The sequence below is a fragment of the Xenia sp. Carnegie-2017 genome, unplaced genomic scaffold, assembly GCF_021976095.1.
Source record: "Xenia sp. Carnegie-2017 unplaced genomic scaffold, XeniaSp_v1 HiC_scaffold_22, whole genome shotgun sequence".
Classification (NCBI taxonomy): domain Eukaryota; kingdom Metazoa; phylum Cnidaria; class Anthozoa; order Malacalcyonacea; family Xeniidae; genus Xenia; species Xenia sp. Carnegie-2017.
The window spans coordinates 1,825,984-1,851,058 of NW_025813485.1; the positions used below are offsets into that span (position 1 = coordinate 1,825,984).

General features: G+C 33.4%; 4 protein-coding genes across 5 annotated transcripts; 3 read left to right on the plus strand and 1 right to left on the minus strand.

Moving 5' to 3' along the window:
- Positions 1-343: 343 nt before the first annotated feature.
- On the minus strand, positions 344-2,185 carry LOC124445298 (peptide methionine sulfoxide reductase MsrB-like). Its single transcript, XM_046996006.1, has 5 exons — positions 1,948-2,185; positions 1,675-1,783; positions 1,120-1,324; positions 924-1,020; positions 344-848 (listed from the first exon to the last, which is right to left on the minus strand). Exons 1-5 carry the CDS (start codon positions 2,027-2,029, stop codon positions 826-828), a joined length of 516 nt encoding a protein of 171 aa, XP_046851962.1. The 5' UTR covers positions 2,030-2,185; the 3' UTR covers positions 344-825.
- A 1,756-nt stretch (positions 2,186-3,941) lies between these two features.
- On the plus strand, positions 3,942-7,636 carry LOC124445296 (sodium-dependent phosphate transport protein 2B-like). 2 transcript variants are annotated; one of them, XM_046996002.1, is made up of 4 exons: positions 3,942-4,089; positions 4,163-4,286; positions 4,365-4,637; positions 5,615-7,636. In XM_046996002.1, exons 1-4 carry the CDS (start codon positions 4,060-4,062, stop codon positions 6,925-6,927), a joined length of 1,740 nt encoding a protein of 579 aa, XP_046851958.1. In that variant the 5' UTR covers positions 3,942-4,059; the 3' UTR covers positions 6,928-7,636. The 2 variants fall into 2 exon arrangements, with proteins under 2 accessions (XP_046851958.1, XP_046851959.1); XM_046996003.1 differs by lacking the exon at positions 4,365-4,637.
- Positions 7,637-9,413: 1,777 nt separating this feature from the next.
- On the plus strand, positions 9,414-10,764 carry LOC124446150 (lysophosphatidic acid receptor 4-like). The gene has a single exon (XM_046996974.1). The coding sequence runs from the start codon at positions 9,446-9,448 to the stop codon at positions 10,391-10,393; it is 948 nt and encodes a 315-aa protein (XP_046852930.1). The 5' UTR covers positions 9,414-9,445; the 3' UTR covers positions 10,394-10,764.
- Positions 10,765-11,448: 684 nt separating this feature from the next.
- LOC124445257 (tripeptidyl-peptidase 2-like) lies at positions 11,449-24,796 on the plus strand. The gene is given in 41 exon segments (XM_046995961.1): positions 11,449-11,710; positions 12,232-12,363; positions 12,480-12,575; positions 12,669-12,770; positions 13,168-13,283; positions 13,357-13,427; positions 13,430-13,453; positions 13,621-13,686; positions 13,766-13,851; positions 14,554-14,622; positions 14,701-14,777; positions 15,084-15,211; positions 15,427-15,526; positions 15,800-15,933; positions 16,035-16,086; positions 16,221-16,261; positions 16,557-16,594; positions 16,704-16,769; positions 16,858-16,966; positions 17,084-17,179; positions 17,322-17,383; positions 17,600-17,676; positions 19,303-19,409; positions 19,780-19,934; positions 20,045-20,161; positions 20,265-20,365; positions 20,574-20,670; positions 20,772-20,909; positions 21,033-21,077; positions 21,153-21,352; positions 21,684-21,762; positions 21,864-21,983; positions 22,132-22,187; positions 22,314-22,410; positions 22,690-22,749; positions 22,843-22,916; positions 23,139-23,187; positions 23,460-23,529; positions 24,061-24,119; positions 24,312-24,434; positions 24,504-24,796. Coding segments are annotated over 41 exon segments (3,741 nt in total). The 5' UTR covers positions 11,449-11,548; the 3' UTR covers positions 24,594-24,796.
- Positions 24,797-25,075: the final 279 nt, after the last annotated feature.

Below are 25,075 nucleotides of genomic sequence, written 5' to 3' on the forward strand. Positions count from 1 at the left end.
ATGCGATCTCGCTTTAAAAAATTATGCAATTTATTCATTTAATAAAAACATAAATTATGCAATTGACATTAATTACTAAAATAAATCAATCCAAATCAATTATAAATCACACAATTTTATATAATTTGATTTCATCATTGCTAAGATCAGATACAATAAATATATATGGCCAAAAAAGGTATTCTTCAAAGATTTAACTATCAGTGTGAATCCAAGGTATGTCAGAATACATTATAGCGATTCATTGTGAATTGAATGTACAATAAAATTAATCATGTTGTTTTGTGTTGATATGAAATTTCTAATTAAAGAATTTTTTCGAGTCAAACTTTAACCAATAAGATTTTGAATTTTAAAAAATATATTTTAGTTTACTCTGACTTACATTTCAATCAGGACAAAACTGTTTTAAGATATGTTTTACATTGCTATATGTATGTATGCTACATATGACATTTAAATAAGTGTGAAAACAAATATTGTTGATGTTATAATTGCACAGAATACTTATATGTACAAGAAAAATGATCAAAAACTAGCATTAACCAAAATATGTGGTATGTTACATGCATTGCTCAGTCATACTAGTATACTTCAAACTTTGGCAATCCAATAATATTAAAAAAAACTGTCTTGCATTTCCTTGAATGTATATAAATGGCATAAGCAATGTCTTGTTAGTAAGAAAGGTTTAAGACAGCTACATATACAACATATATAATATCATAGCTTCCAGATGTTATACTAATTCTACAGTAAATTTTACAAATTTGAGTAAGTTGTTTTAATTAAAAAAAATGGCTTAGTTAAGTGGTTAAAATATATTTATAAGTCATCTTTCAAAGGATCTGAATAAAATAATATAAAGTCATGTTGAGCATCAGTTACGAAATGGAAAAAACTTCTAAAAAACATTTCAGTACCTTTTTTATTGAAATCCAATGATGCAGAATTTATGCAATATCTTTTGCCAGTTGGCTTTGGCCCATCAAGAAACATATGACCCAAATGAGCACCACACTACAGCAATGTAATGTCTCACAACATGAAAAACTGTCTATTATACAGTCTATGAAAAACAGTCTATATATACAATAATTAATCAGTCTATTATCTCACCTTGCTGCAAACAACTTCAGTTCTTGTCATACCAAGGGATTTATCTGTGAGCTCTTTGACAGCACCGTAGCTAATCAGGTCATAAAAAGAAGGCCAACCAGTGCCTGAGTCAAACTTTGTGGATGATGAAAACAGTTTCTGGTTGCAAACTACACAACGATATATACCATTCTCATGGTGATTCCAATACATTCCTGTAAAAGCTCTGCAATATTTGTACAATTGTTTTAAAAAAAGCCAAACAGATAATTGTCATTTCTACCCAAGAGCCCATTGTTTATATGTCATTGAGCAATTAACCAACATAAATTTTCTTCTTCTTACTAGTATTTAAAAGAAAGATTATGTTGTTATATCTCAAGGCTTGTAGAATTTTGAAATTTTGAAAAGTTATCTCAGTTACCAAGATAGCTTTTCGACTTGACATTCAACTCAGATACAGTTGATAAATATTGAAGTAGTTTCACGAGTGAACGTAAATTCAAAAGCACATTCAAAAAGTTCAGTATAAGGCTACAGCAAGCACAGCATTATAAAAATATCTTTCAAACATACCTTTCTGTTCCTTTATTCTGAGTTACGTAAAATTGTTGCGAAGAAAGCCGTTCTTTCAGTTCATTTTTATTAAAAGTTGCAGCGTAATTTGAAGGCATCTTTGGATTTTCTATCAAGATAATATTCAAGGTGAAGAATTTTTGGGTTTTGACTATTTCGTAAGAATCGTAACTATGTATTTGAAAGACTGTTTATCAAAGCATTAAATTCTCCATTTCTTAGACGTTCGTCGTTTACATATGGTACTTTTCATACTAACTTGATATAAAATACCTTTATCACAACTATACGTAAAAACCAATAACTCTTCTAAAACTGAAATATAAAATAATTTACAACATGAAAATACTTTCATGTTTATGCCCTGTCATTCTATGACGTCATTATAGTGCAGCACAAACACGCAACTGCTCGTCCCGTATATGCATGACACCTAAGCTGAAGTTATCGATTTGTTAAATAACGATCTTTTACAGTTTTACCGACTGTAATCACTTTAAAACAGATGTATTACTTTGTTGACTCTCTGATGTATATATTTTTATATATAATAAAATTTTAAAAACAAGGCTCTGATTGGTCGAATGCTCGAAAAACCTTTGTTTACACTCTATAATGCACGAGACTTCAGTTCTGCATTAATTTACAGTATATATATCTATAAAGTATATATATACAGTATCTATCTATAAATCCGGAGAAACTTCTTTTAATTATATATATTTATATTAAAGTAAATGTAAATTCCTGTAAATTCCTGAAAGTAAATTCCTGTACACACAATACAATGACGTAAGAACCAGATAACAAATACGGCTAACCTTATGTTTACGCCTCATTTGACTCTGAAGATGACTACCGCTAAGGTTGTCGAAACGTCAGTCGACAACAACAAAAACAATCCTTCTCAGGACTATACCAACCTGGACGATCTACATTTACAAACATATATTTATATTGCAACAAGGCAAAAACTATTAAAGAAGAAAAGAGAATCCAACTTTGCCGGAATGCTCCCTTTAACAACCATCTCCCTTTCAATACGCCCTAGGACCTAGACTGTACTTATCACAGAGCATACCTGAAAATTATGATTACAAGTTTTACAATAGCCAAGAGTATATATCTAAGAAATACGTACTTCCCATAAACCCATTCCCAATGAATATTGTGGATATTTGTAAAATTCACCTGTGAAATTTATGTTTTCTTTTTTTTATTTAAATTTTAAATATGGTTTAAGTAATAACAGTTCACGGTCTTTTCGGCCAAATTTCAAGACTAAAGGACAGCGTTGGCAATGGCGTAGCTACTATCCCCTAGTCGTGCCGTTCGTGCTAAACTTTTAGAGTTCAGGAAACGTGCCTGCACGTCACCAAATGCTTGCCATTGCTGGCAGAAATTCAAGTTGAACGATTATTGCATAAATAATACAACATGACTTTTCACATGTTACCCACGTGTCTACATCGTGGACTTGAGTTAAGAGTAATGAAAAATACACGATCGACTGATCGAGCAAGATCACCCAAGGACTTTTATAGAACAAAGCCATTGGCTATGTCTCGTGTATAGCACTGGCGCACACAACACGACTTTTCAAGACTTTAACATTTCTTTGCGCAGTAAACAAAAATAGACCAATCTAAATTTAACGACTTTATTTTATTATTTTAAATTCTTATGTAACATGGCTTGAAGCATTTCTAGCATTTTTATAGAAAGATTGTTCTGTGGTTTAGCAGAGGAGGGATGAAACTTGTAAAGATATGTTGTCGAATTCTAAATACCAAAATCCCATCTCAAAATCATTTCCCAGTGACGTGTGAAGTGAAACTGAGAACAGTCGGAACACTCAGACTGTCGATCTAAGCGCTAATTTACGTCAATGGTCATTCATTGTTTCCTGTACTTATAAGTTCTTAAGTCAGGAATTTTCTTTAAACTTTCAACTCTGACTCTTGACGATTCTGATAAAGTAAATTAAATCTAAGTATATTTCAAAAGTTTACCTATTTTTGAATATTTATAGTGAAACCAATGATTGATGAATGAATGTCATATGGATTATGGAAAATGAAGAAATGTTTCTGTTGTTTTAATTGTTTTGTTTGACAATCAAGACTTCCTGTTCTATGGCGTTCTTTCAATGAGAGCGTGCTCATTTCATGTGTAGCCATGTGTAAGTTTTTACTGTCCACATGCTCATATTTTTTGTTCACGTGCTCCTGGTATGCTGCTTGCATGCTACATTTTCACCAATCAGAGAACGAAAGGCAAGATATAATAGCATAGTTTTCCTCGTTTCATTAACAGTTGTAGTAAGTAATTGTATGTGACTAAACAACTTTTGCCGGTGCCAAAAAGCTTCACTTCCCTGAGATAATGGAGGCTCCTTTCGTGAATGAGAGTGAGGTTAGTGTTCAATTTTACTACAACAGATCGATTTGATTGATTATAGAATTATACGATTGTGAAAACTGCATAGGTGAATGAACTTCAAACATTGAAAGGTGATACTACAGACAAACAGCGACTGAAAGCCGATAGAGATAACACGGTAGATCCATGGGCATTGCCTGAAGTTAAAAGATCTGGCCCGAAATGGAAAGGTATGTACACCGTTTCATAGTTTAATTGCGCCTTCGTTTGGCGGTTTATATGGCGCCATATTTTTACTTTTAATATAGATTTAACTACTCGTGGCAAAGTGTTACTTGTAGTTCGTACAATCCTGAAGATAGTTAGTCTTCTTGGTTTCCTTTACTTGTTCATATGCTCACTCAACTTTCTAAGCGCAGCTTTTCGTTTACTGGGTGGGAAGACGGCTAGCAAAGTTTTTGCTGCTGACAGTATACTCTCGAATCCTGTGGCTGGATTGATGATCGGACTGTTGGCAACTGTTCTCTTTCAAAGTTCATCAACTACAACTTCGGTTGTTGTTGCAATGGTTGCTTCAGGAAGTGAGTTGAGAGATTTTTTTATCTTAAAAATATTGTTCATTAAATATTCAGAATAAGGAGCCAATATGAAACGAAAGAAAGGAAACTCTCCGGTAATTTTAAGTTATTAACTGTAGGTCAAGCTTACATAATTAATATAAACCATATTTAGTTTGTTACCGTTTGTATGAAAAGTTCCGGTACAAGTTTACACATTTCTTCTTTTTACTGCCATTCCACTCACTGCTAAATTCCGTTGCCCGCGTGAGCGAAGATGCACGTGCAATATTTCAGAAACTGTGTCGCAATCTGGTCGAAATAGTAGCCAAGAATAACACGAAATTTCAGGCGATTTAACCATTTTTTTAAGCTAAGAATGCTTTCTATTTCGAATAATGTGTGTGATTATGTAATTATACTATGTATTCAAGTATCGTGAAATTTGAGAAAATTATAAAAATATTGTGTAACTTTACCTCAAAGCTTTAGCTGAAAAATTTTTTTAACCCAGTTTCTTTTCTTCATTCACTTCGTTAAAATTAAATTTGGGATAAATTGTCGACCCTGTAATTCAATATCATTTGTAAGAAGTTTAATGCATCTCATATGTCATAGCTATGTAAAGTTGATTGCACATGTAGTTTCTTGTGCAATTGTATAATAATGTGATTTTGTATTTGGTACATGAACCTAATAAAAAGAGTTTAAATTTAATTTCACAAAAATTACATAAAAATTAAACCTGAAATTGAACACTGAAAGCTGTTCAAGGTGAAGATTGTCTATATCGAGAACTTTGACCCCTTAAACAACATTTTAGCTTGTTATGTAAATAACCAGATTTATGTGCATGTTGTGGTTGGGAATATTTTCTAGATAAAAATATTTAAGTGCATGGTAAACTTATCAAATGATTTGTTTATTTTTCATCTTCGTAATTATGTGTTAATAAATGTCAGCTACAAACATTTTAATTGCATTTGTACTTTTTATTACAGTTCTGACAGTGGAGTATGCTATTCCAATTATTATGGGTGCTAACATTGGTACATCGGTCACCAATACAATTGTTTCCATGGGCCATGTCAAAGAGCGTGATGAGTTTCGTCGTGCATTTGCTGGTGCAACTGTTCATGACCTCTTCAACTGGCTTACTGTTCTTGTCCTACTTCCAGTTGAAGTTATTACAAAAAAAATCTTTTCCAAGTCGTATCTTCTATATTGCTCTGGTGAAATTACTCGTGCATTTGGTGTTGAAGGGGAACAGAATACTAAAGTAGAATTTCTGAAAAAGTTGACTAAACCTCTCACCAGTAGAGTAATCCAAATTGACAAGAATGTTATAAAACGTATTGCAAAAGGAAAAGAGGTTTCTGCTGATGTAAGTCTGATCAAGTCCTGTCTTAAAAAAATCAATGGTTCAAGCACTACTCCCAATAAAACTATTTCTACTTGTAACTTCCTCTTTCACAATACTGGTATGAAAGACTCTGTAGTTGGTTTCATTCTGTTAGTTGTGTCAATTACTTTGCTTTGCATTTGCTTAGTCTGTATTGTTAAGTTGTTGCATTCAATGCTGAAGGGCAATCTAGCCCTTATGGTTAGAAAAACTCTAAATGCTGATTTTCCTGGACCATTGAAATATCTTACTGGATATTTCACCATATTGGTTGGTACTGGTTTAACAATGTTAGTTCAGTCAAGTTCAATCTTTACGTCAGCATTAACACCATTAGTTGGTATTGGAATTGTAACAATTGAACGTGTCTTCCCGTTAACTCTTGGTGCTAATATTGGCACGACTGGAACAGCTATTTTGGCTGCATTAGCAAGTACATCAAACTTAAACAAGGCACTTCAAATATCTCTTTGTCATCTTTTGTTCAATCTTACTGGAATTGCCATCTGGTATCCGCTACCATTTATGCGAAAACTTCCAATAGAAACTGCCAAAAAACTTGGCGATATAACAGCAGAATACCGTTGGTTTGCGCTGGTGTATCTTGTACTGTGTTTTTTCCTCATACCATCTGCAGTATTTGGCCTCTCATACGCAGGAACACCAATTCTTATTGGTGTATTAATTCCTATCGGCGTTGTCGTGCTCTTGGCTGCATTGATAAATGTACTACAAAAAAAGAAACCGTCTTTCCTTCCTACGTTACTACGAACATGGAAATGGTTACCAGAATGTCTTCGATCATTGAAACCATATGATAAAGTATTTATTAAACTATCTACTGCTTTAAGTCCTTGTTGTGGTAAGAAGCCATGTGCAGTTAATTGCAACGATAGAGAAACTTATATATAGTAAAGTTAGATATCTTAAACCTTTACTTAGAGAGCTTTATCAAGTTTTCTCTTCAAAATTGCCCTCCAAATCATTCAGAAATGTAAGATATTTTTACGCCTGCTACTTTACATATCATATTGATGAATTTTAAATTTGACCCCAGTTTTAAACGGGTAATTCATTTTAACATAAAAAATGGAAATCAATCAATCGACGTTACCAGCTCCGACATCCCATGTAGCGTTAGAAGACTAGATATAAATTATACTTAAATTACTTGTAGTAAAAAAAGGTCTCTAATTATTGCCTATAGCATTACAGTATCGTAAAACTGTATGCCTAATTTATGTGAAAAGAAAGCATTTTTTGGTATTATTCTATTGCTGTTTTGATAGTAGTTTAGTGATGTCATTGTTGGTAGCGTGCTTATACGTTGGGTGAATATGTATTTATTAATTTATTTATTTTTTTGTTCAGAGAATTTTATGTGTCAAAAACAAATTGGTTTATGTTATGTTTGGCCTAGTTTTAAGGTCCAATAAATTATTCGTAGCAAAATTTTTAGGAGAACGAAAGTAATATTTTGCATTAAATTATTTTAACTGGCAGTGAAAAAGATAATAGAAAACTGTTTGAGAATTTATTAGAATATACTTGTACGTAGGTTATAGTTATGTCATTTGCTCAGTATAAAATTGGTTTGCTAATAAAGTTTTTGTTTATTTTACATCAGAGAAAATTGTCCTGTCAAAGTTAGTCAAAAGTTAATTATCTTACAGGTAGACATCTTGCATTTATTTAACAAACCAACATTGACAGTCGAGAGACATATTTAATTCATGAAATAAGACAAGACTGTTCTTCAAATTGTGCCTGGATTTTCGCTTGATGTCAAGAAACGATTTAACAATCTTTATCAGGTTAATCCCATTCCCCGTGTGAAATTTCTGTGAATTTCACTGCAAATAGTTGTACGCATGCGTTAAATCGTTTCTTGACATAATGTCTCAAAAAGAAAATTGATTTCTCTAGTGTAAAGGGGGGGGAGGCAAACCTCCATTTTCTATTTTACAAATACTCTTCGAAAATTATCCGACACGGATATCATTTGATGCTAGAATTAATTTGTTTTTTTATTATTTTGTTATATTTAGTGTGGGAGTGCATTTTTGAGACGGCTCTCTCAAGTTTTACTTTTCTTCACCTTTTTTAGCATATGAAATCACTTTGTTTCCTTTTTGCATATAGGCTTACGGGAACAATCATTTCTTGAGGAGGGAGTAAATATTTCTCTATAACTAACAATAGACTACCAAATTTCTGACTTAAAATTACATGTCATAATTTCCTTCTTCCGCATTTTTACAAGTTTAATGTTCAAAATTTGCTCTACTCTTCAATCTTCTAATTTACTTGTGGCGCAGCTACCCCCTGCCCCTAATTCCGTAAGCCCACGTTTTTTTGTACTGGAAAGAACGATTGTCCTTTGCCTACTTATCTTTTACTTCTACATTCCGTAAAACTGAACATGTTTTGGTTGCAGTTAAGTAACAACGTTTGATACAGTTTCTTTGGCAATCTGTGGCAAACTCCCTGACTGTTAAATGTTGGGTCCATCATCGTTTCGTCGGTGTTTTTAGTAGTATTGTTCAATAATCACAGCAGGAAATTATGACTTCAATTTGGCAATAGCATTATGTGCTCAACATATATCGTATGTATTAGGTAGAATCGAAAATTCAAAGTATCAAAATTGTAAAACGTTACACGTTTCTCATTCGTTGCAAAACAGTGGAGAAAACGAAAAGCAAGTGGAATTTTTCGGAGCTATTCTATGTTGGACTAATTTGTTATTACTACCTATTTATACAGAAAGAGTCCTAAGACAACTCGTGACAGTTTCAGCATTGTTTACTTTATGTCCAAATATTATTTTTCATTATGTTATGTTTATTGTTAAAAAGTGGGTGGGTACTGCCGCTCTTTCAGAAAAAGTGAGAAAGCCTTATTTCTCCTGCTTCCCCTCCCCCGCTTCCGACGCCCCTGTGACATACAACTTATAGTTATAAATAATTAAAAGTTGAGTACATTGCATGAGCGAACTTTGCTTGAAGTTCCGTTTGTGTATATGAATTTCAATCTAAATCTATCACTGAATGTTAGGACTGGATCAAGATAGAAAACATTTAAAATATGGGTTGTTTTATTGGCGCATTATCATTATCCCGGCTAGGCGAGCAATCCTACCCCATATGGACAGGTCCTCCTAGATTGGTTATAATATTACTATGCTATTAGTGAGTAGGGTAATTAAAGATAATGTACCAATTAGGTCATAGTAATAGGTCCTGATCACTGTGTACAAGATGACGGTACTGGAATAATTAACAAATAACTTCCTGATTGTTTATATGAAAATATAAGAAGCACGCCAACTCGTCGAAACGCCCAAGTAAAATAAGAAACGATGTCTTCGACAAGTTCACAATTTTTGACGAGAGTTACAAATACAAACTGCAGCAATGAATGTCAGTCAATGGAGAAGAATGATGAAACCCACATCACCTTTGAAAATGTTTTGGTTATTGTTATTGGCATTTTATCAGTTTTGGCAAATTCGTGCTTGATTCTGGTCATGATCAAGGATCCTTTAAAAGAATTCCGAACAAAAATATCATACTTAGTGATATGTTTAGCAGTTGCTGATTTGCTCACTGCCATTAATGGAATACTGTATGGTATTCTGTTTTCGATGAACATGTACGATATATCTTTGTGGTATCTCATTTGGACGTCGGTTCTAGTGTCTGTTTTTACGGTATTTGGAATGTGTGTGGAGAGATGGTTTGCAATACTGTACCCATTTAAATCAAACTCAGTTCGATCAAAAAAACTAACGCTTTATTTTTGTATTGGTGTTTGGATCATATGTGGTGGAATGGCTTCCTCTATTCATTTTCTACCGCTAGTCTCTCCTTTCGTTCTCAGTTCTACCTTAGAAATGTTTCTGTTTGTTATCGTGTTTCTATATCTGAATATGCTTCATGGTATTAAGCAAAATCTCAAAACCTCAAATGCAGTCGGTGATGTACCTTCATCTCAAAAGGAAGCTAAGACCAATCTCTCAAAAAGATACAAAATGGCTATCGAAGCACAATTGGTGAAAGTTGTGTCTATTTTAGTTCTTATAATGTTCCTGACATTTATTCCATACAATCTTGCTATTCAAATTAACTACGGGTATTTGCTTTTCAGAGGAACTTCTCCAAGCAGCGTAACACTTTTTGCCAGATACTTCTTTCCTGTAAAATTTTTGAACTTTTTGTTAAATCCTTTTGTATACGCATGGCGTTTGAAGAAGTACAGAAAGTCCTTTTCCTTGGTATTTTGCAGATGGAAGAGAAAAAAAGTGATACAAGTTATTTCCAGTGGAGAAAATAACTTCACCGTAAGAGGATTTGATGGCATGTATAGCAGTCGCTAATTTAAATATCATTCATTTTATTATTCTAAAAAAAACTTTTCTCAAAATAAAGATCTGTTCATATAATTTGTGTTTGATTTTACAGAAAGGTATTTGCTAAGCCTGGTAAAACATATTTTTTTTGTTTAACTCTAAGAGAATTTTTGCATTCCTCTGGAAGATAAATATAGCGTTGCCACTGATGTGTGACCTGACAGGAAATAATAACATGTAATAACATAGCAATTTCAACAATCGTTAGTGTGGATTTAATAAAAAGCTGCTATCTTTTAAGCTTATATGTCGTAAAAAACAAGAATGAATTATGAAATTCATTTTCTTAAGAAATGAATGGTATTTGCATAGCAGTAGAAAAATTTGAGTTGTTAAAACGGATTAGTTTAGTGTGTTGGTTTTTTCTTTCAATTATGAGGTTGTAAGTGTATTGTCTCCAAAGAAACATATTATTTATGAACAATATACAACAACAACAAGTAATCCATGGAAACAATAAAAAACACTGAAAATTTAACAAAATGACTATTATCTGAAAATACTTTCACGTCTGGCGTTCTCATGTGTTCTCACTACATTAATCACTTCATGAGTTTAGAAATACTTCGCACCGGCAAGGCATTTCAAGCTTATTTCGATGGACGAAGTCTCTAACTAAAGGCTAATGAAAAAAGTTTGGGAGCAGTATATTTCTCAAAATCACTCACAGGAAAATGCAAAGTTAATTTCATGACCTTTATTTTTTATAAATTATGAAAGAGTGACTACTTGTGCTAAACTTTTGAAAATTTCTTTCCGGTATCAACCATGTGGGATGTCAACATAACAATAGTTTAAATAAAACTCTGTCACAAAATATTGAATTTACATAATCAATATTTACAAAGTGATCTAGCCAAGCGCAACTCAAAGCTCTTATGCACAAATAAAAGTTTCAACTTCTGTTCATATATGATATATCAGTGTATGATATATCGGTATATGTGTATGGCATGGGGACTATGGGGCAATTACACATTCACATAATTAACATTGTAATGCAAATTACACGACGATCTTAATTTATCCAGCATGCGGTTTCTATAGCATTTCCATCCATACGATTGCCATTAATAGTTTTAATATTTTCAATATTTACACATTGTACACGCGAGAGAGATCATGGCCGACGATCCTCCGATTGATTTTCCTGTTCAAGGCATTCTTCCTAAACGGGAAACTGGAGCAGAAAGATTCCAGACGCTGAATCCAAATTATGATGGTCGAGGCGTGCTTATTGCAGTGTTTGATACAGGCGTTGACCCAGGAGCGGATGGATTGAAGGTTTGATGATGGATAATGGATGATAGATAGATTGAACGTATTGGTTTTGGAATAAAATTTGTCATTATTCTATTACGATAACTTATGTAAATTATTTGAAATTGATTTTCTCTTGTTGCCTTAAGTCAAACTTCAATATTTTATATATGTGTGATTTAACTTGTTGTATGTAAACGTATTGTGAAAGTGATTGGAGATGTTGATGTTTGCTATAGTTGTGTGTAAAAATGTTTCGTAACTGCTTGCTTGCATGTTGATCATGTTAATCTGTATGTTACTTAAAGTGAATTTATTAGTTCCTAAGTTTTGAAAAGAAATTTTGAATTTTAATTAATTACATGAATAATAAATGTTTGCAAAAATTATCAATACAGTAAACAAATGATAGAGTTTATCATCAAATCATGTTTCAGAAATTAAATCTATTTTCAAATTATCAAACATGTCCATTTTTGAGAATGCAACATAAAATCTAATTGTGTTTGAAATCTATTCATATTAAGCAATTAATTATTCTTTAGGAAACTACAGATGGAAAATGTAAAATTGTTGACCTTATTGATTGTTCTGGTAGTGGAGATGTTGATATATCTGTAGTTGTTAAACCTGATGAAGATGGATTCATTGTAGGGTTGACTGGGAAAAAATTGAAGGTAATTAGGTAATCTAGTTGATAAACTTATATGTATCATCATCTCTGTCTTTAATTTAATAACCTGTATAATTTTAGCACAAGGCAAAAATTTTTTTCAAGCTGTGTATTCTTTAGGTGCTCGAAGAATGGAACAATCCAACGCAAGACTATCACATTGGAATAAAGAGTGCTTTCAGTGTTTTCCCCAATTTGCTTAAAGAAAGAATGAAGGTTTTTTTGATAATCATCTAATAATATTTTTTAACATAAAAATTTGTTGCAAAATGTGGCTGCAGTCTACTTTCCATATTTTTTGGCATTTAGAAAGAAGAAAAAGAAAAGCAATGGGATCCAGAACATCGCAGGTTAACTGCCAATGTCATGAAAAAAGTTCCATTAGAAATGCCACAAAATAAAGATGATAAGGTACTAGGTAGAAAGCTTTTATTGATGTTACTTATGTATATTTCTTTCTCTTCTCTTTTAAACTTTGGCCTTAACTGTGCATTGGTAAAACATATGCAACTATACTTAAGCAGCACTCTATGATAATTGGATAAAACTCACATAAAAGTGCTAGTTCATAAATTAGATTTGTTAACTGTGATTGGCTGTGATAGTCCACATGAAACGAAAAGAAACTTGTGATTGGTTGTGATATCTGCATTTAAAGAAAAGCCTGCGATTGGCTGTGATAGTCCACAAGGAACAAAAGAAGCTTGTGATTGCCTGGTCAAACACGAGAATCTTTGTTCTCAAAATATTTTTTCACATTATTTTGGGCATATTAATGAAATTATGGTTATGTCTGTATATGTTGTAGGAAAACAAGGAAGAATGTGAGGCGCAAGTGGAAGTTTTAGGAATGTTAGAAAAGAGTTATGAAAGTATTGGACCAGTGTTTGATTGTGTCGTATTTGATGATGGCAATGGTTGGAGGTTGTTTTTACTTTCTTTAAATTATTTCATCTAGTTTATTATTTTTCCAAGCATGCTAAAATTGTTTTATCAGGGTCTGTATTGACACATCAGAAACTGGTGATTTGTCCAGTTGTCAGGTGCTATCACCTTACAAGGAGTCAGGGATTATGGTACTTTTGGTACTCAAGGTAAGGGGAATATACTCTTTTTGTCTTCAAAGTTGAGCGATTATCACTATTGTTCTATATTGCAAACACAATGTTTTTTATACTATTGATGGTTGCATTAGCAATTTTTCTAGTAACTTTTTGTTTCGTTTCAGTTATTGTTTTCTTTTATTTTATATTTTCCATAGATATGATGAACTACACCGTCAATGTGTATGAAAAGGGTAACATTCTCAGCATTGTAACTGATTCAGGTAATGTAACATCAAAACTTTAGTCCTTCACCATTTTTCATTTTTGAATGCATAAGTTATTTACAATAATTATAACCAGGCTCTCATGGAACTCATGTCGCATGTATTGCTGCTGGATATTTCCCTGATAAACCAGAATGTAATGGAGTAGCTCCTGGTGCTCAGGTATTTAAACATAACGGAGTAGTTCCTGGTGCTCAGGTATTTAAACATAACGGAGTAGCTCCTGGTGCTCAGGTATTTACATAACGGAGTAGCTCCTGGTGCTCAGGTATTTAAACATAACGGAGTAGCTCCAGGTGCTCAGGTATTTAAACATAAGGAGTAGCTCCTGGTGCTCAGGTATTTAAACATAACGGAGTAGCTCCAGGTGCTCAGGTATTTAAACATAACGGAGTAGCTCCAGGTGCTCAGGTATTTAAACATAACGGAGTATCTCCAGGTGCTCAGGTATTTAAACATAACGGAGTAGCTCCAGGTGCTCAGGTATTTAAACATAACGGAGTAGCTCCTGGTGCTCAGGTATTTAAACATAACGGAGTAGCTCCTGGTGCTCAGGTATTTACACATAACGGAGTAGCTCCTGGTGCTCAGGTATTTAAACATAACGGAGTAGCTCCTGGTGCTCAGGTATTTAAACATAACGGAGTAGCTCCTGGTGCTTAGGTATTTACATATTCATTAGACATACTAAGTATAAGATTAATGTTTGAAGTAAAATAAACGTACATTTACAGTGTGGTAAAGGCATGGATGTAGAAACTACAATCATGTACTACATATTTTAAGACAAAACTAACATTCAACTCTTCATTTCTTTAATCACGACAAAATGTGCTAACTAACTGATACAATCTGTTTGTGTAGATATTATCAATAAAAATTGGCGATACCAGACTTGGATCCATGGAAACTGCACCATCCATGATTCGTGGGGTACGTATGTGGCAATGTTGCATCATGGAAATAAATTGTTTTTTATTATAACTAAAAGATGTTTTATACGTTACTTAGCTTATAGAAGCTGTGAAAAATAGATGTGATTTGATAAATATGAGTTATGGAGAGGCTGCTCATTGGACGGATTCTGGGTAAGGAAGAGATTATGTATGATGCCAGATCTGTCTTAGTAAGTATTTCACATAATTCTTGCACCAACAAAATGGTTTGCAATTGTATTGAAGGACAATGCATATTTCAAGCTAATTTTTTGAAATGTAAATAACACAATGTATTTCTTTGTTATTTGATACTTTTGTTTTATTATAACCCCCGATGAGTGAGTAATCACCAAACAGACTTGTCGTGATAAAAATGTAGTTGTTTTACTTTTTCCTTTCAACAAATATATACTTAGTTCTGTTCATATGTATTAATGGTATTTAAACTTATCTTAGCTGTGTTATCAATCGTATAAATGAAATTGTGGACAAACATGGAATAATATTTGTATCCAGTGCTGGAAATAATGGTCCTGCACTATCCACAGTCGGTGCTCCAGGTGGAATGGCATCATCTGCTATTGGTATGGTTGTTTTGAGACATGTTTATATAAATGAAAACATTTCAATATTGTAGTTTATAATGGTAAATGAAAATTTAATTTAAAAGCAAAATCAACAGAGCATATTAAAAGGAAACTTTGCGAATTTTATTTTATCATGTAAATTAAAAATACTTGTATCCTCATATCTTCTTTAGGATTTTTTTAAATTCCCAAATATTCATGTTTTTACTTAGGTGTTGGCGCTTATGTTTCGCCTGATATGATGGAAGGTCAATATTCATTACTGGAAAGAATTCCTGGAATGCAATACACGTGGTCTTCTCGAGGACCGTCGTATGTTCAATATTTAGCATAAAATATTAATTGCACAAACAAACGCACTAACAAACAAACAGACACATTGACAAACAACCATCTTGATTAGCTTTTCATGTTATGGAGAAGAACTTAGATGTGGGCTATATAACTTTTTGGGATGAAAACTCGGGTCATCGGTCAGCTAACAACAGAAGCTTGAGTCAGCGGTCAGCTAACCACTAAAGCTTCAGTCAGCGGTCAGCTAACAACAAAGAATCCTATTTATATGCGTAACATTTTTTCCCGCAGGACTGACGGTTCGTTAGGTGTAAGCATCAGTGCTCCTGGTGCAGCAATTGCATCAGTTCCAAATTGGACATTGAGTGGTTCTCAGCTCATGAACGGCACGTCAATGTCTTCGCCAAACGCATGTGGTGCTATAGGTGAATATACATAGTCCCATCATAATCACACTTATGTACACGGAGATAATGGTTAGCAGCATAAAATGTAGTATTTTGAGCTGTATGGTATGCTTTTTTAGCTTTATTGCTTTCTGGTTTAAAACAAAACTCTGTTGAGTACTCCCCATATAGGTGAGAAAATGAAAATTTGTCTTTTTACTATGCCAATTTGCTTGTAGAAGTATGTGTAAAAATTAGGGAGAAAATCAAATGATTCTTTCATCGTTGCTGAACTAAAATCTTACGAACTGCCCATTTCTATATAGCATAAGAAGATGTTTGGAAAATACAGGATCATTCGTCAACGGTAAGAGTCAAGAGCTATCTTTTTTTTCAGTTGAAAATCTTACCTGTAAATGTTTTTCATGTAATTGCAACATAGCATTTACACAGTTTTTATGACAGTAGCTTATTGTCCATTATTTATTCATCGCTACATGTTTTATTGCACGGTTTATTTCGAGTTTAAATGAAAAAAACCCCGAAAATGACCATATGTTGAAACAGTCACTGGATACGAAAGCAAATTATTATGTTGAAATTGATCTCTCTTATGGTGATATAAAATCATACAGTCATAATGTTGTACTTTTTTACTGTAGATATCGATCGATTCGCCATTGGTCATGGTTTATTACAAGTAAGAGTTTTTCATTGCAAAGGTTTCATAAGTTTCATTATGTGTATCACTGTAGTTTAAGGAAAACATTAAACATTTGTTTGATTTTTCATTCATTAACACGTTTTAGGTGGACAAAGCATTTGATTTATGTCTTCTTAACAGTAACGTTTCTGATAGAGAACTTCGATATAAGGTAGAGACTTTTTAAGAATTTTCACATTTCTAGTGTAAGCTAATATATATATTCAAATATTGTTACTATATCCTGAAATCATTTTCAGATTCACTGTGGGAATGGAACTAAAGGAATTTATTTACGTGAATATCACGAAACTTCTAAAGTTACAAAGAAAATGATTTCAATTGAACCAAAATATATGGATCATGTTGGTAAGTTTATCATGTTTGAATTGGAGGTTTTTATCATTGTTTTATGGAAGTGAAGCTTTTAACCTTTCACCAACGCTTGCGACCTTCGTTGTAAGTTTTTTTACTGTTCTACATTAGAAAATGACGTAAAAATAAGTCTTCATTTGCGAATAAGTTTGGTGAGTTCTGCTTCGTGGTTGGTGTGTCCCAAAGTCTTAGTTTTAATGAATAAAGGTAAGTGAAATAACAATACACGCAGTTGCATCTTAATGATTCGCTCTATTTATGGAACTCTGTCTTGTTATTGTTTTTTTATGAAAACAACTTTGTCTATGTTATCGTGATATTTTCTTATGAAATTCTCTTTGAATATTAGAGCGATCATTCGCCGTTAGTATTAATCCTACTGGACTGCCACCTGGTCATCATTATGCGGAGGTAATAACTTTATTTTAAAGCTTTAACCACTTTTGGGAGTTATCAAACTTTGTATATGCGTCTTCCTTATTCTTCATATCTTGAAAAATATTAAATTAAGATTCTACAGTGCAACCGTATGATTTCGTTGAAAGCGGACATTGTCCCCCCTCCCCGATAAACAAACAGGAAGTATTTACGAATGCACGTTTTATTGAAAATTCTTTTTTGTTTCAGGTAATCGGCTATGATAGCCAAGATATCAAACGTGGTCATTTATTTAAAGTTCCAGTTTCTGTCATAATTTGCTCCAAGTACGTACACACATAGAAACACCATCATTAACAATGACTAATCTCAATATGCAAACGTTTATAGTATAGTTGCAATTTGCAACTGCATATCCAAGGCTCTATGCCTATGAAGTATTAGAAACCAATGCTTGCATGACTAAGAATTTATAGATGAAGATGTACGTTTGTATTCTAAAAGCACCATTACATCCACACTCAACGAGTCTAAACTATTCGAAGACGGTATTTTTTTATTTTTAATTATCTGATTGCTCGAGTTCAAATTTTCCAGCAAAAGTTTTGTCATCAATGGAAAAATGAGTTCACTATTGATTAACGGGAGTGTGATTTCTATGTCTCACTGAAATGGGTGATTTTCATAGTCTGTTTAAATGTGTTTAATTCAACACACACATAGAAATATATTTATACCAAACAAGTGCCTGATTATTCTTATGCAGGTAAAACAGATTGCAGTTTGTGATTTTTGACTATTATGAAACTCTAGTTCCATGTATGCCTTAGTTTCAAAGAATTTTAACATGCATTAATACATTAGATATCGGAGTGTATAATTACCGAGGGGGGAGGTAATACATTAGATATCGGAGTGTATACTTACCGAGGGGGTAATACATTAGATATCGGAGTGTATACTTACCGAGGGGAGGTAATACATTAGATATCGAGTGTATAATTACCGAGGGGGGAGGTAATACATTAGATATCGGAGTGTATACTTACCGAGGGGGGTAATACATTAGATATCGGAGTGTATACTTACCGAGGGGGGGTAATACATTAGATATCGGAGTGTATACTTACCGAGGGAGGTAATACATATCTATATACGGTAATACATTAGATATCGTATACCGAGGGTAATACATTAGATATCGAGGGTAATACATTAGATATCGGAGTATATACTTACCGAGGGAGGTAATACATTAGATATCGGAGGGTATACTTTCCGAGGGGGGTACATTAGATATCGGAGGGTATTAGAGGGGTAATACATTAGATATCGGAGGGTATACTTTCCGAGGGGGGTAATACATTAGATATCGGAGGGTATACTTACCGAGGGGGGTAGTAGATTAGATATCGGTGTGTATACTTACCGAGGGGGGTAGTACATTAGATATCGGAGTGTAAACTTACCGATGGGGCTGTTCAATAATCTTTTATTAGTTTTTGAGGAAGATTTTCGTTTATAGTGCTTCTTCAAAAATTGTAGAAATAAATCGCTGTTTGCATATATAAAAGCTATCAGTCAATATTTTCATTGCAACATTTCCAACTTTACAGAAAACGGAAACGCAAAATTTTATAGCTAACTGTTATAGCAGAGTGTATGCTTTAATAATGACGCTGTACTCTATCATGAATGACGTTGCGAGTGTTTCGTTATAATAAGCTAATATAAATTCTCATTGGAAAAATACGTTAGAGAATTACATTTATAGCTATATAATGCTTATTTCATAATCCATGATTTAAAATTAAATCCGAGTTTATGAGGAGAATTTGAATAAAATGTTAAAAAAGTTATAGGTTTTTGAGCTTTTTGAGGGAATGCTTGTTTTAAACATTGCATTTTTCTCTCGTCCAAAGATATAATTTAGTGTGAAATTTTTTTCACAGGATAGCTGAAGATAGTTTGGTAGCGTGGAATGATAAAGAAATCAGATTCAAACCTGGCGATGTTCATAGGACTTTCTTTGCTGTTCCTTCTGGTGTAACGTGGGCAGGTAGAGTTAATAATTTAATGTATTGTGTCATAAAATGACTATCTAAAAACACGGGCGCTGATTGGTGAATGCTCGCATTAGGTATTTGTCGTGCCTAGAGTTCAGAGCTTGCTTGGAAAAATTGTAATTGAAAACAACTTTGCGCTAACTTTTCGAGCAGATGATGTCCCTGAGTTGTTTGTGTAAGAAAATTTACAAGAGAACATATCATAGTCGGACAATCATCACTTCGCTGCAGCATGTATTGCTGGAAGAATATGTGCAGTTGAAAGTTACAGCCTGTATGATATCAGAATGTATATATATTTTTGCGAAATGCAAAGTTCAAATTTATTGAACTGAAAGTTTTATTTCTGTGTGAATTATATAGAGTTAAACATGTCAAGATCCAGTAACGAGAAAAGATGCAAGTTTAAGATTGACGCTGTTCAAATTCTTCCCTTGAAATCCTACCAAACTCACATGTTCAGCCGTTTTATGGAGCTGAAAGGAAACTCGAACGTCACACTTAAGTTTGCTGTTGAGGTAAGTCAAAAATCATTTACGGTCACATATAAGTTTTTTGTTTGGGTATGTAAATAATTATTTACATTGGTCTGCAACAGATTTAGCTAAAGAATCTAATTTATTTGTAGGCTTGTGTAACATTAGAGGTCTGTATTGCTAAATGGTGGGCAAATAGTGAAGAATCGTCAATTAAGGTCTCCTTATCATTTCATGGAGTGGAACCAAGTTTAAAGTCTGTTACTATGGTAATGTAATTGTAGTGGAAGTAATGTTGATATTTTCATAGTTAGGTGTTTTTTGTTCTCTCTATGATGATGATAATTATTATTATTTATTTACTGTTTTTAGCATAGTTCTCAGAAACATCAACGTGTTGATGTCCGTTGTGCAATGGTGCCTGAGGAGATTTCCCCAAGTATAAGTCTTAATACTTATTGTCAACCATTAAGGTAGGTCAATAAACTTTCTTTCCCCTCCCCCCCTCGTAGAACAAGTTTATTAAATTTGCATGGTATATATTCTCATGAATGTTGGATGGAAGGGATAAATCATGTTTAAAAATCGCTTGATTCCCTGGGTGTTTTCTTCCGTGTGTCGGCAAGCTTTGAAATACCTGTGGATCCATAATATATAACCTTATTTCTTTAACATTTCTAGACCTAGCGAAAGCTCAATAAATCCGCTTGGTGATAGGGATGTTTTCCCGAATGGCAGACATATTTACGAGCTTCTGTTGCTTTACAACTTTAACCTGGTTTGTATTGGAACATCACTGTATTTGTTTGTCTTTGATTGTTGTTGTTGACATGTAGATTTAACGATTTTTGCGTTTTCTGTGTTCTCAAATTATCACAGAACAAGGCCACAGATATTTTTGTCAACGCCTGCCTTCTTAGTGATCTACTTTATGAATCAGAATATGAAGGTCAAATGTGGATGCTGTATAATTCAAATAAAATGTTGATTGGTGTTGGTGACGCTTTTTCTGAGAGGGTTAGTCTTGATTACATGTTTAACCTATTAAAGGTTGTATAATATTGCCAAATTTTGGAAAAGTTCTGTGCCTATTAAAGATTACAAATCTTGACATTGTCTTTGTTCATTTTACTTCTATAGTACAGTGTGAAGCTTGAAAAAGGAGATTATGTCATAAGACTTCAGGTACACATTCTGGTGATATTTTACAACTATAGTAAAGTCTTATCGTTAAATCTTGTCGACGTATTGTTATGACAGGTTCGTCACGAACACAAGGAAAAATTAGAGCGTCTTACCTCCATGGAAGTAATTCTGGAGCAAAAGATTGCATCGCCTTTGTCCTTGGACATACATCCAAGTCGTTTATCGGCGATGATTTGCAGTGAGAAGTTTGGTACCCGAAAGTTACACCCTAATGACGTCATACCATTGTTTATAGGTCATTTGCCACATGACAAGTAAGGATGTTTTTGTTTGTTACTTTGATGTTGTTATATACTTCTTTCAACCTGACATGTATTGCTTACAGCGTGTTTTGAGGATGTATTAAGCATTTACTTTGCATGATCGATCAACTACTATCGTACTTTTCAATTGCTAGTCGTCAGTGTCGATGTTCATAAAACTATTTTTCCTATCTCTTACATTTAAAATTATCTTTTCTTTATTTTTGATAAGTTTTGTCTGTTTCTTTAATGACCCTCGCGCTTTATGTTTTATTTATCTAACTATTTTGTCTACTATTGTCCAAGTATGAAAACACTAATTTCTTTGAAATCTATTATTCAGATATATGAAGGGAATAAAAGCTGGCCATTACTTATCCGGTGCCGTAACATATCTAAAATCAACGGATAAAAACAAAGTCGTATGTTTTTTCAAACATTTCTTGATTTTGAAAGCCACGTCTGAGAATGTGGTGACTTCTTAATTGATGAAATGTAATATTTCTTTAAATTTTTTAAACAGTCTACATATCCTTTCAAGTATATCTTCTCGTTACCTGCGTTGAAGAAAAATAGTCAGGAACGAAAAGATTGTACAGGAAATAACAAAGTAACCGATGAAGAAACATCTGATACAGACAATGTGCGTTTGATTGATGAAAATTTTTCATCATCGTCTTTGTGTCTTGTTTTCTTTTTTTATATCAGTATTATTGGCTGAAATAAGTTTTTATTATCTCAGTTCTTCTTAACCTTGGCAAGATTTATCGCTCAATATTAGTTCTTTGTAGGTATCAAAGCAAATTGATGAAGCAGTTCGTGATTTAAAAGTTTCTTGGCTCCCAAAGTATGTCATCATTTTCATTTCTGTGTGAGCATACATGCATAAGAGCAAATTGATACCTAGTATTTATTCATACATGCATTAGAGCACGTTCTTCCCTAGTATTTATTCGATTTATTACACATATAGAGCACAAGATTCTAGTCTGTACGAGGAGTTAAAGAAGGCATATCCTGATTACATCCCACTTCATTTAGCGCAACTGAAAACATTAGATGAAAGCAAGGTAGATCTCTAAAATAATCAGTGTCGCATGGAGAACAATAATTGTAAGTGTGTGGGGAGCATATGTGCATGCTTTAATCCGTAGTAAACAATGGATTTCAAAGGAACTTGAGATGTCATTTTGATGAGTGGCGACAATTCACAACTGTCTTACATCCTACATCATAGTGTAGATTTTCCGACTTTCCTTGTGGCAATATCATGGATCTCATTAATATTTTTAATTAATAAGCATTAACTGTTGCTAATTATCAACGGGCTTTATAATTTGTCTTTCAAGGATAGAGATCAAAAGCTGGACGACATTGTCGCAATAGCTGAAAACGATATAATACAAAAGGTTGACATTTTGTAAATGTGTATTTTAACTGGAATTAAAAATTGGAAGTTCGTTTTGAGAATAAATTAAGCTTAAGCATTTTTTCCTTTTTAGATAGACAAGAATGAATTACTTAGTTATTATGGAATGAAATGTGATCCTCAAACAGATGCTGCTAATAAGAAAAAGTTTGTGTTCACGTATCCAAATAGAAACAAAGTTTTTTTTCTTAAGAATCCAATTTGCTTAATTCATTTCTTTCTATATGCATATTGCATTTACTTTTGCCTTTCAGTTGTGTAACGATTCTAACGAACATATATTTTGAAAGAATGTTTTAATTCGAAAAAAGTTTGATAGAGATAATACAGCTGTGTTCGTGCAAACTTAGGAATCGGTTTTTTTTTCAGAGATATGGAAAAACTAAAAACTGCTTTATTGGAAGCGTACATAATAAAGGTGAGTTTATTGCTTCCCATTAATTCTTAGATTTTCAACGTTTACAGTTCACCTATATAGCTCTGTGGAGCATCCGTGTACATCTACGTATCACCATGGAGCATCTGAGTACATCTATGTACCTCTATGGGACATCTTTGTATATCTACGTGCCTCTATGAAGCAACTGTGTACATCTACGTACCTCTATGGAGCACCTGTGTACTTTAATGTACCTCAATACAACACCTGTGAACTCAGAAAGTAACGAACTGTAATTTATTATTTTTCAGGGCAATGCTTTAGCGTCAATTTTGAAAAAACAACAAGAAGATGGATCAAGTATAAACGGAGATTATTTAGGTGATAACATGTAACACTTAGGATTTTCCACGTATACTGGCGGTTTTAGTGCGAACTTGCTAGTATTGTTATGCGTAGAGAAATTATCGGAGAGAAGGTCACATGTCTGACTGCATCCACTTTTTTGGGGTCTTTAGCATCATCAAAATGGGTGCTATTAGATTGAGTTACTTGTCCCCAGGACTTTATGAAATCGGACAAATGCATTACCTAAATGACCGTTGCCTGGCTAGCGTGCCCTCACCGTGCGCAGAGACTATACACAACCACAGGCATTACACCGTGTGGACAAAAAGAAAATCGTTCACATCTAAACTATGCACAACAAGACATGACGACAACAAGTGGTTATTTTAGGTTACATGAGCCCTTGCAGCCGGGATGCAGAGAAGCGTTCAATAACTCGAAATCATTTCACGCCCGTGATTGGTGTGATAGCGCAGTGTTTTTTTTAACTTTGCACTATCTTTGGATCACTAGTTTATTCTATTTTGCTCACACTAAGGTTGTTTTTATCTTTTATTTTTATAGAACAGCTTAAAAGCATATATTCAGAAATTTTTAAGTGGATTGAAGTTTCAGATTCAAAGGTAAGAACCATTATAACTCTATCAACTTTCTATCAACTAGCTAACTCACTTCTACGAATAAGGCTACCAACACAATTATTGTTAACAAAGTAACGCAAACAATATAAAGCAGGCCTTTGACTGAAGCAAGAGGTTTTCACAGAATTTGATGCCTTTTTCTAGTTTTTATTTATGGCATAACTGTTTGTTTAGGTTTCATCGTTTGTGGTATCTTATTTTTATGTTATGAAATACTATGGTCGAGCTTTGAAAAGATTGCTTAAAGATGGTCAGGAGAAAGCCATGCCGTTGGAGCAATATGAAAAAGTGATTGAGGTATTAAGTTTTTACTTCGTTGACATCGTTGATTCTTTCATATTTGAAACATTTTCACTCATTCTTCAGCTGTTTCATCACCTTGGATGGACGCATTGTAGCAAACATTTTAGAGACATGAAGCTGGTTCGTTACCCGAAAAAGTATCAACCATTTTAAATATACACGCTCATCTGTGCTTTCTACGATTCCTTACTATGATGAATAAATTTCCATACCCAGTTTATGAATTAAACGCTAATTGTTTTACATTTCATTTTAAACATTGTCAGGCGAATTTTTTAAATTTGACTGTATTTTTTGAATGATTTCGTATAGTAATATGTACGAAAATGAAATAAAGTACTGTTATAACTCTTTGATGGGAGGTATATAATCTGTTTTATAGCTCACCAACAACAAAATCAACAACACAATGCAAGAATGTTTTTCTATTTTCCTTTTACTATCTTCTTTACGTAGCATAGTCGTCATCGCTGACTGCTGTCCTTATTGTGATTACTGTTCTTACGGTCATATGGGCCTTAATGTCGTGGAAAAAAACCAGAAAAAAGCATTACACTTAAAATCTGCATGTCATCGTGGGGACACACCCAGAAATAATTAAACGTTCTTAATTCTGTGACCAACTTTTGTGTAGT